Source organism: Glossina fuscipes, unplaced genomic scaffold (genome assembly GCF_014805625.2).
Source record: "Glossina fuscipes isolate IAEA_lab_2018 unplaced genomic scaffold, Yale_Gfus_2 1, whole genome shotgun sequence".
NCBI classification, from domain to species: Eukaryota; Metazoa; Arthropoda; class Insecta; order Diptera; family Glossinidae; genus Glossina; species Glossina fuscipes.
In genome coordinates, this window is record NW_023998415.1 from 33,958,680 (window position 1) to 33,976,192 (window position 17,513).

The following is a 17,513-nucleotide window of genomic DNA, read 5'->3' on the forward strand; positions in this document are numbered from 1 at the left end:
AAATAATGAAAAAAAAAAAACTAAAATACATTTTGATAGGGATGCCAGGTTTATTGTTGTTCATCGATTTTTGTCGTTATAGTCGAAATCGCTTATAAAATACGTTCACGTAAATACTTACCGCTTATTAATTATTATTGCGAATTGTATATAGTGCGCGCTTGGGAAGCTAATATATTTTTCATATAGTTTCGATCATGTCTGAACAGTGAGATCGTTTTAAAAATATCTGAATGAAATCGCATTCATTGAAATCACGTTATGGGGCTGGAAACTTTGACTAAAAGAATAAACTTAGTTTTAGATTTGGTTTTCTTTTTCTTTTTTTTTTTTGATAATCAGCTACAAACATTTGAAGGTCTTCACGGTTTCGGAGGCATTTATCAAAAGAAAAAAAAAGGTGAAAACACTATAGTACGATGCGGTTCATCATTAAGTACCTTGCAGCGGTCTACAGTTGCCCATGTATCGTCTTCTCAATATGCGACGTTACATGGGAAGTGATCGAAAAAGTCTATCGCTCCGAATCACTTTCAGTGGCATTTATTTTTATGTCACACTTCGCCCGTGTTTTAAAGTTCATCAAAATATCTCCAGAATTACGATCTGATGGTTAAACACAAAAAAAAAAAAAAAAAAAAAACAAGACAGACAGATGGACAGATTAATAGCGTAGCGTCTATTAATTTAGTTTTTAATCTACATCTCGGACGAAAAACCCGATTAGAAATCAATGAATTGTCTTCTTGTCTTCCAAACAAGTATTGTAGAAAAGCTAGCCTTAGATAGTCGTAGATTTGGCCAATGTTGTACAAAATTTCTTATATTAACATAATTATCCTACACCACCTTATAATTATTAATATAATGATCATTCAAAATGAAAGGCTGTATGGTTCGAGCCGCATCATTTTCAACAGCGTTCGTTCTTGAGCCAAGGCAACTCAATGTAACAGGTTTTGTCAAAATGTCTTAAAAATTGTGGCTTGAAACCGACGTTTAAATAATAACAGAAAATGATTGTGAATTGTTCTGAACCCCTTCTGAATATTGCTTACCTCAGCACAAATATACTATACTAGCCTTATACCATAAGTGGTGTATGATGTAATTAAAAAATACTAAAAGAGCAGAGACGAAGGCGTTGTCTTTATTATAATAAGTTTTAAGAAAACTAGCAAGAAATCCTCTTTCCAACCATATCAACCATTGATAATTAATAGATGGAACGAATGATATATGCAAAATATTTGGTATATCAAGAAAGACGAAATGCCATTTATATATTTGTTACTTAAAATGGTTTTATTCTGGAAACGTGTATCGTAAAGCGTCGCTTGGCACAAATAATTGGCACAGATTAAGAACTATCGACTTTGGATATGAATTTCTATTAATTGCAGGCGGATCTTTCGGATGATTTATTTGCTTAATTTTCATGGGCAATGACTATATAAGAATCCATTAATATGAAATTTTTGATTGAGAAAGCAGAATATAGGATATATAGAAATAAAGGAAGCACAAAAATATATTTAGAAAATCGTAAAATAGAAAGACTTATCTTAATCAAGGGTTAGATGTATTCTCACTTCATCATTGCAGGCATTCATATCTTTTGTTACTTTGTTGATTATGTGTATTTATGTATGTATGTATGCATGTATGTATGTACATGTGTATGTTTGATTGTATGTTGTAAATATTTAAATATTTAAAGTGTGACAACCGAAAAAGGTTGACGATGGCGTTGTGTTATGTTGTGATATTGAAAGAGAATCGGTTGTAATTCTGCTTTCATTATCGATTTTTTAAATATTTGATTACAGCGTTTAAAAAAGGAAGAAAAAAAACAAGAAGATATGCTAACGCAACAATAGCAAACTGTGTTGAGTTGAAACTCATGAGATTGATAATATTTTGATAATATTTAATTTAAATAATAAACAAAATAAAAAAAAATAGTTAAAAAAAAAAAAAACCAAAATTCAAATATATATATATATATATATAAAAGCATTAAGTCTTTAGTTGCCTTTGTCAAATATATTTACAAAGTTATTTACACCGTTCGTATATTCGTTTATCGAATTTATTATAATAACAGGAATAAAGAGTAATAGAGAAAAAAGGATTTTTAATATAACTGAAAATTAAATATAAAAATTTATTAATAAACAGTTTATGTTATAGAGTTATTTATATGCAATAATTTCAAACTAAACACTAATACAAGCGAATAGAAAAACAAATAATAAAAAAGAAATTAAGGACGACATGAAATATTGTGTTATTTTCTTGCGTTCAGCTGTAGTAGTAGTAGGGCTAGCAGTTGGGCACAACACGACTTACCTGTATAGACGGAACAGCAGTGCTGGGATAAGATTGTTGTTGATGGTGAGGCTGTTGTTGTTGCTGCCGTTGCTGTTGCTGCTGCTGCTGCTGCTGCTGCTGCTGCTGTTGTTCGTATTGATTGTTCGTTGGAACTGTTTGATACTGAGGTTGCGGTTGAGGTGTAAATTCACGCACAATTCTTTCTTCGGACACGGGAGGCCAAGCTACGCGTTTGTAACCTTCTCGTATTTAATTGAAACCAAAAACAGGAAAAAATAAAACGTACAAAAACACTACGAATTAATTATATTATCAAAAAGCAAACAATCTAAGGTATAAGTTAAGACCAGACATATATGTATATTTCATTTAATTATGAAATTTTATTTTATCATTGATGAAATACGAGCAGACACATATCTTATTAAAGGGAGTAAGCGTAAAGGTCGGTTTATTTCATAATCCTAAAAGTAGGCAATATTTACTTGCAAAAATCATTTCCCTACAATGGCGAATATAATTTTAAAGGTAAAATAAAGAAAATATACCAATTAAGTAAGTAGAAGAAAAAGAAGAAGAAGAAGGTATACACAGTTCTTTCCGAATTTTTTACTACCTACCGTACACTGGTGAACTGTATATGATGGCAAAGTAAAACGAAAATTCGCTCACTCAATACATCAATTCCATATCGTATATATATATATATATTTCTCTCCACTTGTTTTATTACACGATTTGGCCGCACTATCCAGCTACAAAGCATCCTTACATAATACTCCATAATTCAAGCGCAAGATGCCAGAGAAAGGAAAAAGGCGACCAGGAATCCTTTTAGTTAAGTTGAGGAACTGAAGCTGATTGATTTAAGATCAATATTTTCCTCTAAGGTCAACTGTTCAAGTCTTAATGGTCATTTCAAAATATCGCGAATGCGATTAACAAATACGTTTAAATCGTTTCTGCTATTGATCATATTGATCAAAAATATATATAAAATTTATGGATTGCCCCAAATGTTTTTTTATTTAATCCAATATAACTACTGCGGTCGATACAACTAAAATTCCGTTTAAAGCTCAAATTAATTTTTAATTGGCGCAAGGAATGTTGTTGTGTCTTACTGTTGTGTACAATATATAAATTGTTAACTTTAACAATTATGCCTTAGCCGTTTTCTTTTATTCCTTTATACCCTACAACACTTACGATACAAGGGTATATTAAGTTGATGCGGATGTATACAGTACGTAGAAGGACTTGAAATACGGCCATCTTATATTATAGCGATTGACTTAGAATCATTTTTCGAATCGATTAAAGCTTGCAGGTCCGGCTGTCCATCTGTCCGTCTGATATCTATTCATGTATTTTTGCGTATAATCTACGGGTCATAATTGTTGAGATATTATAAACAAATTTAATGCGTTAACGTATTTTAGTTCAAAGACGAGCGCCATTGAACACTTTTTCAACTACATCTCTTATAAATATTTATCATATGTTTTTTAGCTGTATTAAGAGAAGCGGTGTAGGGTATTTATGTTCGGCCATTGTCAACTATAACGTTTTCAGTTGTTTTTATTTCATTAAAAATATATATATGTGTATGTATATAAAATTTATTACCGACCGTTATGCATGCATACGCAAGCCTAAATGAAGAAGTCGTTGGTAAACTTCTAATGATATTACTCACAATTATTATTACAAATTTTTGCAACTTTCATATTGAAGTAATTAAAGTTTTTGGAAAATTTCATTTCATAGATTTAAAAACTTTCTAAGCTTGAGGGAATTATTCATCATAAATTTTTTAAGCCTTCAACATGAACTTGTCAGATAAAGGAAATCGTAATAATATTTTAAATAGATATGATTAAAAAAAAAAGAGAAAAAAAAATTTTCTTCAAAAAAAAAACGTTTTCAAGCTGTGTAAATGTTTAGCAAAAATCAAAAAAAAAAAAAAAAAAAAAAAACGAAACATTACAATACAATTACAATAAATAACATAAATAAGTTGCTAACCTTCCTGCCTAAAACAATCATAAATACGTTAATTGTTCATTTGTGAACCGATGAATACGACATGTGCGATAGCATTGAGACTTTCGATTGGCAATTGCTTGCCGAATGAACGTGGAGACAATTTATTGTATGTTATTTGTTGAAGTTAATTGAAAAAGAAAAGATTCCTTGTGGCAAGCGCTGCAATATATGCGTTAAGCTTCATTTCAATTTACATATAAGGATGTTAAGCGCATTAAATAGATATTTTGATTATAATTATTATATACTAGTCTGCTCTTACACACACTATTCTTTATTTGCTTTAGTAGACATAGTAGTGCACAGTAGGTATATATGCAGTAAAAAAAAAAATAAAAAAAACAGATCATAATATAAATTTCAATATTTGTATAGCATTTAACCAAATATCATAAATCAAGTTAACACCTTTTCTGTATACACGTATGTATACATAATACGTTCAGTAATACTTAGCCACAACAATAATGAACGTATAGTGAATAGTGAAAGTAAGAATAAGGTATAATACATAGTTACACAATGGCTCTGGTCGTTTGGTTGACTGGTGCAATGTAAAACTATAGAAGAAGAAATAACCTTTTAAAATTATGACCAAAACCGTACTGTTAATAACTTTTTATGCCATAACTTGCAAATGCTCACAAACAACTAAACTACAAACAACTGCGGCAACAGTAACAACAACGGTACGGAGCGAGTCAGTAGGAAAAAAAAAAAAAAAAAAAAAACCAAACACGTATATCTATGTTGCCGAGTAAACTTTGAAGGGAAATGGAAAAAGCGCAATGAAAAGTAAGGGAAAAAAAATCAACAAAAAATAAATAAATAAATTGAGAAAAGAACGAATGTCGGATACCCATTCATTGCATGCAGTCAATTACAATTGTTAGAATAATGTTATGTCTAGCAATTGTAACTTTAGTAATTTCAGCAATGTAATCCAGCTATTATAACAGTAGATATTGAACAGCAGCATTGCAAGCTGCAGTAAAAATATGTTTTCATTATAAATTATCATTAATTATTATAATTATTATAATTTGTTGAATCACAAAAGCATTAACGTCCAAGTACGAAGGATAATCTATCGGCTAACAGTTTAGATTGCTTGTGGTAAAAAATGTCATTTTTAAGTTGACTTCATCATGGTTATGGCGAAGTGCGGCTAGCCTTTAGTAGCGCTTTACGCTTGTCGCGTCGTTGTTTAATACCTAAATCAAATCTTTGCTTTAATGAAAATCTCCCGCTGAATGATAATTCATCGACTTTATAAGGTCTTCCATGGATGAGTTTCAATATTGTCAAAGGAATGGTAAAATTAATATATCCATACTTTCTGCTGATGGGTATAAAAAAATTATATTAAGCAGACATGTTAGTTTAATATTCTACAAACAGACGTGTACATGTGTACATATATACAGAAATAGTTTACAGCACAAAAATATACCATAAAAAGGCCATAAAATTTTTATACATATATATATATATATGTATATATATGTATATATATTTATCTAGCTATACAGACACACACATGTATATATATATATACAGATATATAACTGTTGTTATTTTGTATATATGTATATGAATATGTATTTGTATATAGGTGTATTTCTCAATGTGTATGAGTATGGGTGTCTTTTGTGTACATGAATGTTTTTTTATATGAAACCCCGACATAAGTCCTAAAAGTTGAGAGCGATGGAGAGGTAAAAGGAATCAATGTTAACCGAATTTAACATCAATCAATATTAATTTCCGTTAATACCGAACGAATCAACGTTCGAACAATAATAATAACAATAACAACAGTAAAAAAAATGCATCGGTTGGGGTGTGTGTGTGGAGGGGGAAAGAAAAAATGAGTTTATATTTTCTTCTATCTGCAATAAAAATGCACGCTGTACATACATATATTTGTACTATAAAAATGAAGGCTTTTTTACGTTCAAGCATTTTTAGCGTAAATTAATTTTTTCTTTGTTTTTTTTTTTTTTTAAGCACGATTTTTATTTTTGGTTTACAGGTTAAAATTCAAAAATAAAAAAAAAAAACAAAAACAAAATAAAAATAAAAATCAAATAAGAAATGTTATACGAGTTTGAACGAATCGCGAATACCCATAGACTAGACATTAAATATTTCCAAGTTTATTAAAATTTATATAACGTAAGAATTGAAACGAAACTTTTTTGAGTGTAGCATAGCTTGTTATAGCCAACGCGTAAGGTATGCAGGTGTGTGTTTACCAAGCTTTTGGAAAAATCTTTGTTTTGTTGGTTTGTTGTAAAGCAAAGCAAAAATTTATTTGAAAAATTTCAATATCGATTGCTTATGGGCAAATAATCTTCGCGAGTAAAATTGCTTTTTAGAATCCAGACTTGAGATTTTGAAAGTTCGAAATACCAGTTTAATGGACGGACCGACAAGGACATAATCTAATCATGCGAGAATCTCATATGTGTTTTATTCCTTATTTAATTTGCTTTTGGCTAACCCTACATGGGTTAATGGGATTTCGTTAATTTAATGTTTTTTCTCGCTTTAATTGATTTAGTTTCGTGGAGAGACAGACATTGGATGCTTACCCCAATCATCAATTATTGTAAGCTTAAGGGGAAATTTTATCGCATCTATCTTAAGTTAGCTAAAGATATGTAAGATATGTGTCAAGATATACGGTATCATTGCATTTTGATAAATATCGTCAAAGAAATGATGTATTTTTTTTTATGAATCCATAAACATTGTCTTCATTTCAAAAGCAAAAGGAAATCATAGCTATTCCCCATCTGCAGATTTATTCAATTCAATTTATTACACATATTCCCCGATAGCAAATACGTGCATATATGCAGTATTTTATTAATATTTACAAGTAAATAAATTGAAATTTATGTTAGCGCTAAGAGTCCGCTAACGAGTGAATGGGAATCAATTTCATCGTATGAGCATTATCATATTATATTATATTGTGATATAAAAAAAAAAAAAAAAAAAAAAAAAAAAAAAAAAAAAAAAAAAAAAAAAAAAAAATACTTCTACTTCATTAATAGGATGATGGTACACGAAAAAAAAACGAAAAAAAGGAATAAACAAATTCTGAAAGAGAAAACCATGATAATCAAATTTTCATTCATCAAGTCATCTAAGTAATAAGCAGAGTACGAGTACAGGGAGAGATTTAATTTAGAATAATATCACAATTCGTTTTCAAATATTCTATGATAAATACATAAGAGCTATAATTTCATCCAATATATTCATATATATATATATATATATATATATATATACATATAGCGTTGTGTTAATGTAATGCAGAAATATATGCATAGGAATTAATTCTCGAATTGTTGTTGTCGATAATGAACCAACAAGTATGTATGCAATGCTTTCTAAATTAATGTGGATTTCCTTTATTTTATAATACTTGATATTATTGCCCAGATATTGGCATAGTATGTACTCTAACTGTTAATGTGAAACTTATAAGCACTTAATTTTATTTACTTTATTTATTCCTACTAAATATCCTTATCAGCTATTGTATATTGCCTATATACAGCATAAATGCACCAACCAATAATTCGTTGAATGTAAATTCAAAAGATGGAGCAAAAAAAAAAAAACAAATTAAGAATAACAAAAATGTGATTGACTAATGTACACTCAAACTGACAGAGAAGTATGTCAATGACGCAGACGCTATTTCAACCTTAATTCTATCGACCTAATATATTCAATTGGCTCTGTAATTGTAACTAAGTGTATTTATATGCACATGGTGCACAACTGCCAAACAGTTCAAGGAAGTGCGTAAAAGGTGCGTCGTTCAAGTTTTTACAAGCAACCTGGAACGGCGAAAATAATTTGTAATTTGTGCGACAATGGGAGAGCCTAATATGAACATAGTGCCTAGAAAAACGCCGTAGAGCGTTTAGAGATAATTGACTGAGCAAAAAATGACACTAGACGGAATGGAATTAGATATCCGTTTATAAGCATACACACAAACGAGATTCCTAATATGTGCCGTTTTTTCCCATAGGGCGGACGAGGTAAGATGTACTCTAACGCAAGTTCATGCAAAGCAAAAAAGGAAAAACTAATTTTTGAGCAAATTTCATTCTATCGATCTGACACGAATAGCTTGGAGCCCACACAACTAACTCTTAATCAAAAATAAGTCTTATAAGCGTCACATAAAAAACTTTTTGCTATGTAGAAATGATCAACGTGCTTCTTCGTTTATTTTTAAAGCCTAATCAATATTTTGCTTTATTTACATATGCCTCAATGGGGAGAGTAAAGTTCATTTTTTCATCAAACGAACCACATTCTCAATGTTGTGACATAATCAACGGACGATAACCTAGAGAATAACGTAATTTTTCACTTGAAAAGGCTTAGTAACATTATGTGATATCTGTACCAGTATAGATAAACAGGTTCGTCGTATGCCTGATCTGAATAGCTTTCTTGGTAAAACGTAGCAATTTATACCTGATCAGCTGAGTTCTTATCGCCACATCGCATATAATCGCTTTAACAAGTTTTCTTACCTACGAAATATGTATTTTTAGCACAACAATAGCGGGAAAAGTCAACTGAGGACACACTCCTTTTAAACTGTTTAAATGTGTGTATTGAGTAAATTGATTACACCTGCCAAAGACGGTATTAGGTGAATCACATTTTTGTAAAACATCGGAAAATTGTTGTAGATAAGCTTTGAATAGCGAATTTGATTTAATTAAATGCCTGCCTGTTGGCCATGTGCCCTGTCTTATCGCTCTCAGGTAAGGTAAGGTCAAGGTAGATTATTTTTGAAAACGAAGAACAAGTTAAGAAACGGTAGTGACCAACAGTTCGCCATTAAATACTCCACATCATCCTAGAGTTATTCATATAACGAGTATTCGAAATAAGGCGTCACATGGGAAATAGCTCGATCCGAGCCATATTCATTAGCGTTCGTCTTGGGCCAAAATATGTGAGTGTAATAAATTTCATCAAAATATTTTCAATATTACGACCTGTAGGTTGAACCAAAAGAAAACAAAACTGACTGATGGACAGAGAAGCAAGTTTGAGAATCACTTTCTGAATCGATTAATATAATCAAAAATGATATTATATCTCAAGTGCTTGCGGGGATTGAGTATACCAAATATAGCAAATCCTGATGCACAAAAGTACAACAAGCGGTGTAGAGTATAAAAATTGACATAAAATTTTCGTTTCCTAGACGACTACATTAGATTGTTATCATGATTCTAATCTTTAGTACAATATTCAATCATGATTAAGAGTATAATATATATGCATTACATATAATTCTAATATATTTGCTATGATGTAATTACATATAAAACAAATCTGCACAGTACAAGCTGTGCATATCAAAGAAAAACTTCTCCTCAGAACTTAATTTATTACAAATTTTTATATATATATATATAGTAATCAATGTTTTATTTTGATGTTCTTAAGCAGACTTTGAAACTGAAAGCAAATTTTATGCATCGTTTCATTTGCTAATCACAAAGTTTATATTAAGCAAGTTTAATAGTATGATAATACCTGGAAGAGCGACTCACTGGATTAAATTTAATTTTACTCAACAATTCTATCGAGTCAATATTTCCATTAATCAGATTGATTATAATTGTCACCTCTAGCATGAATCTCCGTTTAACAAGAGATTAATTTATGTATAAGTTTGTAATTTACGATGCGATAATAAGTACACGATGATAAGCATAAAAGGTTAAGCAGATGAAATAATTATAGATTAATTGAAACGTTCGCAGAATTTCACCTAAAACGTTTTAAAATTATTATATAATTTGATATTCTTAACGATATATGATGAAAAGTGAAAGTCGATAGTGTCAAATAATGAATTCGTATCATTGGTATTCGGTTGGCGTACGCTTATTTAAAACGTTATATATCGGAGCAATTCTTCTTCAACAATTCTGCATTCAATTGCTCGGTATCGGATATCAAACAATAAATATGCCTTGTTGACATAGAAAGATTGTTTTTTTTTTTTCATCGCAACCCTTAGAAAGTCGATCGGGGACCCAGAAAATAAACGTATGTAGTATAAATTTATCACATTACACATTGATTATTTTCTGCAAAATACTAAAAACTATCTCTGGTCGCCATATAAAGGCATTTTTTTTTTCTTGCTATAAGAGAATTTATATGAAAGGGGGTTTTAGTGGTAGACTTTGTTTTCGCCTAAATTCATCAAAGTGTTTCGTAATTGCGACCAGTAAATTGAACAAGTAGCCAATAGACAGGCAGGTGCCTGGATGGACATGCTTAAAGCATTATCGATCGTCACAATAAAAGATAGGCCTATGTCAAGTCCTTCCTTGCATGTGGCTCGCACCTTGCATACAAACTTCTTACTAAGCACGATGAAAGCAGTTTGCTAAGCAGGTGTTATCTTACTGAAACAATATCCTAGTTTTGTACCTTCAACAACTACCGCTATTGCTATTAAACGAATTACTAATACCTCACATGATTATGTCTAACGGATTGACATTGCGTAAGCCAGCTAAATGGCTGAGGCATACTTTAGAGACGTAGGTGAATTAAGTGGAATGTCATTACAACTATCACATCGATAACAAGTTGTAGCCAAACTGGTCAAGATCGGCCAATAAGAATAGTGGCATCAGTTCTGCTTGGCATAGAAAAGCATTTAATTAGTTTATTATGTTCAAAGCGCTAGATCGAAAATAATCGAACTCATTGGTTTACTAAAATTGTTGAGCCAAAACTGAATCTCTTGAGAACGTCTAGAAAATCATTTAGAAATGGTATAAATAGATTTGCAGAATGTGTTAAGGTACGGCATGAATAATAAAATAGTTTTTTTTTTAATGACAAGTTCACGTTTTTATCATAAGTTTATGTCTTGTCTTAATGTTTAGATGCTGGATAGGTTCTTGTTGCCAGATTTGTTAGCCAGCAATGCTAGAAGCAAGCTTGAAATGCCTGTCATTTCGCCAAATTGTAAGGTAACGAGGGTATTCGCAGGTAAGTCGAAGCACATTGAATTTTTACTAAGATTTACGGCGGACTAGTGGTAAACTTTGCCTGAGTGAATAGGCAATCTCGATACCGCCAACCCTATGATATTAAAATGGGGACATGTATATGCATCATGTTCTATCCTCTAGGGAAGGCGGATATCATCTAACGCGTCAAATACGTAATCTCTCAATGATTTTGTGGATTACCTGCAGCAATCCGGATAACCTTTGTTCACTTGGCGCCCGTAAAATGCCATAGGTGACACTTTAAGGAACATCTGGCGACATCTTTTTTTTTCTTTACTTGCTTACTTATAGAATTTTGACCTCTGCAAAGAAATACCTATACAGGCCAGTCTAAGTAAGAGAAAATTAACAGTTTCGCTTCACTTCTCTATAAGGACGCTTCTAATGCCAGAAAACAAACGGAGGGATAATTGGGTATATTTCAAGTCATATCGATTTGAACACAGACCAGTGCGATATATATATTTTATGAAGGCTCCGATTCATATTTTTCGGCTGGTGGGGTGACAGCGACCGATAGGGATACGGATAGAGATAGATAGATCCAAAAAGGAAAGGAAGAGAGAGAAATTTACTAATAATAATATATAAAGCAGGATCTGACGTTCGATTTAAGTTCTGCCACTTTCGATGTCTCAACAATAGACACAGAGTTGGCAAGAGCACAGAATTTAATTGATTAACTTTCTCGCGTTGATTAAACATTTCACGCTTACAAGCGGAACAACGCACTCGTTACATTTTTTGTATATTCCGTCATTCGGTGGACTACAACATGGAATTAAAAATCAGTAACGTTATATGTAAATGTAACGTATCCTTTTCAGTTCTTTAGATAGCGCAACAATAGCATGATGTATACATTTTAAGACATAATTACTCAGCTATATTGTTAGCAGTTTCTTTTTGGTAACATTATCACAATATTTTGTGTATTGTTTCTCGGGCTCGCAAGCCAGTATCTGCCATCGTCACGTGTATTAAATACTGGAATTAAGGGGTGACAGAGTGGGAGAGAGAGAAAGAAAAAAAAAAAGGAAGAAAGAAAGAGAGAGAGAGAGAGAGAGAGAGAGAGAGAGAGAGAGACAGAAAGAGAAAGAGAGAGAGAGAGAGAGAGAGAGAGAGAGAGAGAGAGAGAGAGAGAGAGAGTATATAGAAAGAGTGAACAAAAAAACGAAAGAAGCAGATTAAGTCCTTTGCAAACTAATTAACCGAAAGTTTGGAAACTTCCTCCTTAGAACTAACGAGACGTTTTCTCTTTATCGACTTATCTCTGTTATGGTAATTAATTTTTTTTTTCCATTTAATGAATTACAAAAAAAAAAAAAAAAAAGAAAAAAAAAATCAACAGAAAATAAAGATGAAAATGCATCATCGCTCCGACAAAAGCTCACTTGCTTTTCTTGCTTGTTTGTATATGTTTTAAACAGTGTTCTGACAGCTGTAAAGCTCTAAAATGAAAGCATTTTATTACATATTTTATTCTTCTTTCTTTACACGTTTATTCCCTTGGTTGATTTTTCTCTTCTTCCTCTTCTTCTTCTTCTTCTTCGTGCATTTTTTTACTTTTATTTTTTTTACTTTTGTAATTTATTAGCACAAGGGTTTTGTTTTAAGCCCTTTTAACAGAAAGCAAAAAAAAAAAAAAAAACAAACAAAAAAAAAAAAATTCAAAAAAGAAAAAAGGAGAAAAAAAAAGGAAATTTGTTTTAATGCACATTACAATCTGCATTTAAGCCACAAACATAATAAACCGGTAATTTAATGCCTTTTGGTTAAGGAATTATGTATGTAAGTATGTATATATATTGTGCGTAGAAACACATTACGAACGAAAAACTCGATGAGAATTCATATTGTTTGTCTGCTATTTTATGGATATTTTTATACACGTCACCGAGGGAAAGCGGTCGATTTTTTTTGTCGTATCGTTTGTAATATCCTTTATAGATCGCATATATATTAATATAATATATATATGTGTGTGTGTGTGTGTGGATGTAAATATTCAAAAGTCGATTACGTTATGCTTCACATGGTGTAAGGTCACAAAAATTTTAGTCGAAAAATTGAAATCTTTTCCATACGATTATTATTTCATTTGATATGAAAATGATTTTAATTTCATATACGAGTACATAAGTGCATTTACAATCGTATGACAAATTGAGACAATTGAAACAATTTGATGAAAATGGAAAATAGTAGAATATTTTCGCCAAATAATTTACAATGTTTCCCGATAAATTCATGTTCAAATGCGAGCATTTGCTTGCAAAGTCAAGCGCAAAAGCGGTTTTGTGTAGAAATGCACTCAACTAACTAGTCAACCATCCAGTCATTAACTATAACCTCTCAGCTATATAATAAAAAGTTTAACGATTTACTTATTTATAGTTTAGATGATGACGGGCATCGTGGATTCGCTCCCAAGCGATTATAAGTTTTTTACTTATTTTTGTTTTCATTTTATCCCTATTGTTTTTTTTATTTTTTTTTATTTTTTATTTATTTTTTTATTTTTTATTTTTTTTTAATATTGTGCATAACGCTAAAAATAAAGTCAACAATTTTAAAGGTTAGCTTTTGTTAGTGTTGGGCTGGTATGCTCGTCGGTCAACCGTTGTTGGTATTGTTATTGCAGTTGTCTGTCAATGTATGATTTTTACATCTGCTTTTTGTTTCTACTTGTGGGTCTGACGACTAAAGGATTTAAATGAAAATGTATGAGAAAACAGAAAGAAAATATAAACAAAAAAAAAAAAAAGAAACAGAATTAAATGAAAATATTGCATAAATTGAATTTAACATCAAAAAATCTGTTGCATATTTAAATTTTTATAATAATTTTTGGTGCGTCAGGCAAGATATTGTGAATTTGTTGCATCATCGTCGCAACTACCGGCACTGTCACTACCACCATCACCATCACCATTATAATAATATCAAAAACAATAACAATAATAATAACAATAACAACAACGATATTCGTTGAATATGCCCGTTAAACGAAATCATAATAACAAAAAAGAAAAAAAAAAAAAAGGAGAAAAATGATATATGTATTGCGGTGCGTGAGAATTTCTCTCACACAAAATTAAGAAAAGTGAAGAGAGATTGAAATATATGAATATATATATATATATGTGTGTGTATGAAATTTTATTAAAAATAACAATATGCAGAGAGCTACTATTTTTATTGAATTTATAATATTATAATATTTGCATCTTTTAAATTTAAGCAAAAAATTTGTTATTTTTTTTTTTAATTTTTTTTTTTATTTTTATTTACCTCAATGATACTCACTTACATATGTGCTTGAGGGAAAAAATGTGTTAAAAATGTGTATGCATGTATTTACGAGAGGTGGTTGAAAAGTTTCGAATTTCAGTAATAAAAAAATTTTCCTTTTTTTTTTTTTTTGCAAACTTTGATTTCGAAACAATCAAAAATGATGCAATCAGTTAGTTCTATGGCTTTCTAACATTTCGGTAACTTTTTCACAAGTCCATTTTCAAGGTTGTTGAAGTACGCCACAGTTACTACAATGATCGAATCATTTAATTAATACATAAACCGTTGCCTGGAGCACACTTTCGAGATTTGTCAATAGATAACAATTGCTGTCGGATCGATCTGTTGATCTATAATGTCGACAATATAGCTTCCAACATGTGTTGTGGTATGTTAAACGCCTTTTCATGAATATGTTTACAGTGCCAGTGCTATCGCTCTAACCGTAATTTGATGGTCATCCAGAACGATTTGATAAACGTGAACGATTCTTTCATCAGTGATGATTGTTCTTAGTTGTGTTTAACGTTCATCGTCATTTAAATTAGTACGACAACGTTTCCATTTGCCGTATGCAAACTTACACCGTAGTGAACGATCTTGCGATTTTCCATACGCGGCGCTGTAAATTCATGTAGATAAATGGCATTTTACTGGTAAATACTTTAATGGCACCCTGACAACCCGAATATTCGATTCGATTTTCATAAAAGCACTAAACAGCATTCATCCGAATGTCCAAAATAGCTGAAGCAGGCGATGAGTACTTAGGCTGCACAAACCCATTTCACAACTTGGCAATGGGCAAATGCTGGCATCTTCATGTGCAGATTGGAAACTTTTCAACCAACCTCCGTATCTATATAAATATACGCGTCATAGGTTTTGTACTGAAAATATCGTTTTTTTTTTTTTTTTTTTTTTTATATTCTATTTATAGTTTCCTGATATACATACGTATGTTGACATGATATTTGCTTTTAGGTGATTTTATTCAACATTTAAGCCATGATCGTTCAGATTTGAAACAATATTGCAAAGCAATTTTTCAATAATGACATGGCTATTTATATATCGTCTACGTTTGTTAGATGCATTTGGAGTTTATTTGTCTGAGTACTACACTGAGTGCTAGAAAATTAAAGTATCAAAACGATAAGTATCCTTTAGGTGTATTAATAATTATTAGTCATTCTAATCGCTTAAGATCATCAAATTTATAATATGTCGCTCACATCCATTTTATGGAGAGACTTTCGCTGACCTAAATGAACTATCCATTCATTGTGTTGAAAAGCTTTTCGTGAATTTATAACGCACATAAGTTCTTGATTATGATAAGATGCACTGCCTGCTTATTATATTCGCTTATGAAATATCTTAGTAAGATCTTTGTCTAGGAATTTAGACTTTTCACTGTTTTTATGATCGTAATGATATGGATGAGAACAACAAACGCTATGGTTATGTATATATACACATATTAAGTGTTTATATTAAAACCGGCTTATAATAGTGCGGATGTGAGTGAAGTTGAATTATTGGATGACGACAGACCAGCCAGAGACCTTCATCCAGTTGTATTGACGGTAAGCTACGTTTGTTAACCTTGTTTAAATCTTGTAGTAATAGTAGTAGGAGTAGTTGGAAGTACGCTCATCTCCACATTCCTCTTCACATAGCTAGTTGACTTGTTAAGTATTAGGTATTTGCATATATTCTGATCATCTTTTCACTTGAAAAAGGCATTTATCGAGAAGAAATGGTACAATAAAATACATTACTTAAAATATATTCTATCACTTTTTACAACTTTTTTCGCATCTTTCTGGCAACATGGCGATACCGTCTCGAAAGAACGATATTCGATTGGCAGTTGTTCTCACATCAAGCGTTTTCTTTACTTCTTCAGCATTTCGTGCCAGCCAAGCCGTGCTGCATTGCTCTTAACAAGTGGTAATCAGAAAGCACAGTGTCTAGTGAAAAAGCTGGGTGCAGCAGAACTTCCCATTCGACAATACACTACAGTAGTGCATCCTTGACAACTCTTGCAACGTTTTGCCGAGTGTTGGCACGTAAGAGAATAACTTTGCCTCTGTTAACCGCTATTGATGGTCTTTCTTGCAACAATATATCGTTCAATTTGTGCAATTGCCGTTCATAGACATCTGCAGTAGCAGTTCCATTCGGTTTTACCAGCTTGTAATACACTACGCTTTGTTGATCCCACGATATGCACTGCCATGACATGCCAACTTCTACGGCCCTGAATGTTTCGCTTCGGCGTCGATGTGTTTGGCTTTTTTAGGTTAACCTATAACCTTTTGAAATTGAGATTGTCGTAGTAGATCCACTTTTCATCGCCAGTCATAACACGTGATAGAAAATCTTCTTCTTTTTGCCTGGCAAGCAGTGAAACAACGATATTGAATCGTTTCAAAATTCTATTTTCAGTCTTTTCGTATGGTAGCCATTTTCCTTGCTTTTGGGTCTTTCCTATCGCATCTGAACGTCTAGGAACAGTTGATTCATAAACTGCTAAGCTGTTCGAAAGTTTTTTGAGAATTTTCGCTGGGCTTTTATCTAATAACTCTTGCAATTCACTGTCTACGAACGTTCTTTGTTGAAACCAAAACCGACAAACGGGATATGATCGCTATATAAGCTTCGAAAGAGTATTTCATTAGCTTGGCCTTCGGAAACTTTTTCAAATCCAGCAACAAAGGCAATCAATGT

General features: G+C 31.6%; 1 protein-coding gene across 10 annotated transcripts in view; it reads right to left on the reverse strand.

The window, feature by feature from the left end:
• The window catches only part of LOC119632537, a 284,840-nt gene that overhangs the window by 25,563 nt on the left and 241,764 nt on the right, over positions 1–17,513 (reverse strand). For all 10 annotated transcript variants that reach the window (XM_038025478.1, XM_038025479.1, XM_038025482.1 and 7 more), the window contains one exon: positions 2,353–2,573. In XM_038025478.1, coding sequence (XP_037881406.1) covers positions 2,353–2,573 — 221 coding nt within the window. The remainder of the gene's footprint in view (positions 1–2,352; positions 2,574–17,513) is intronic.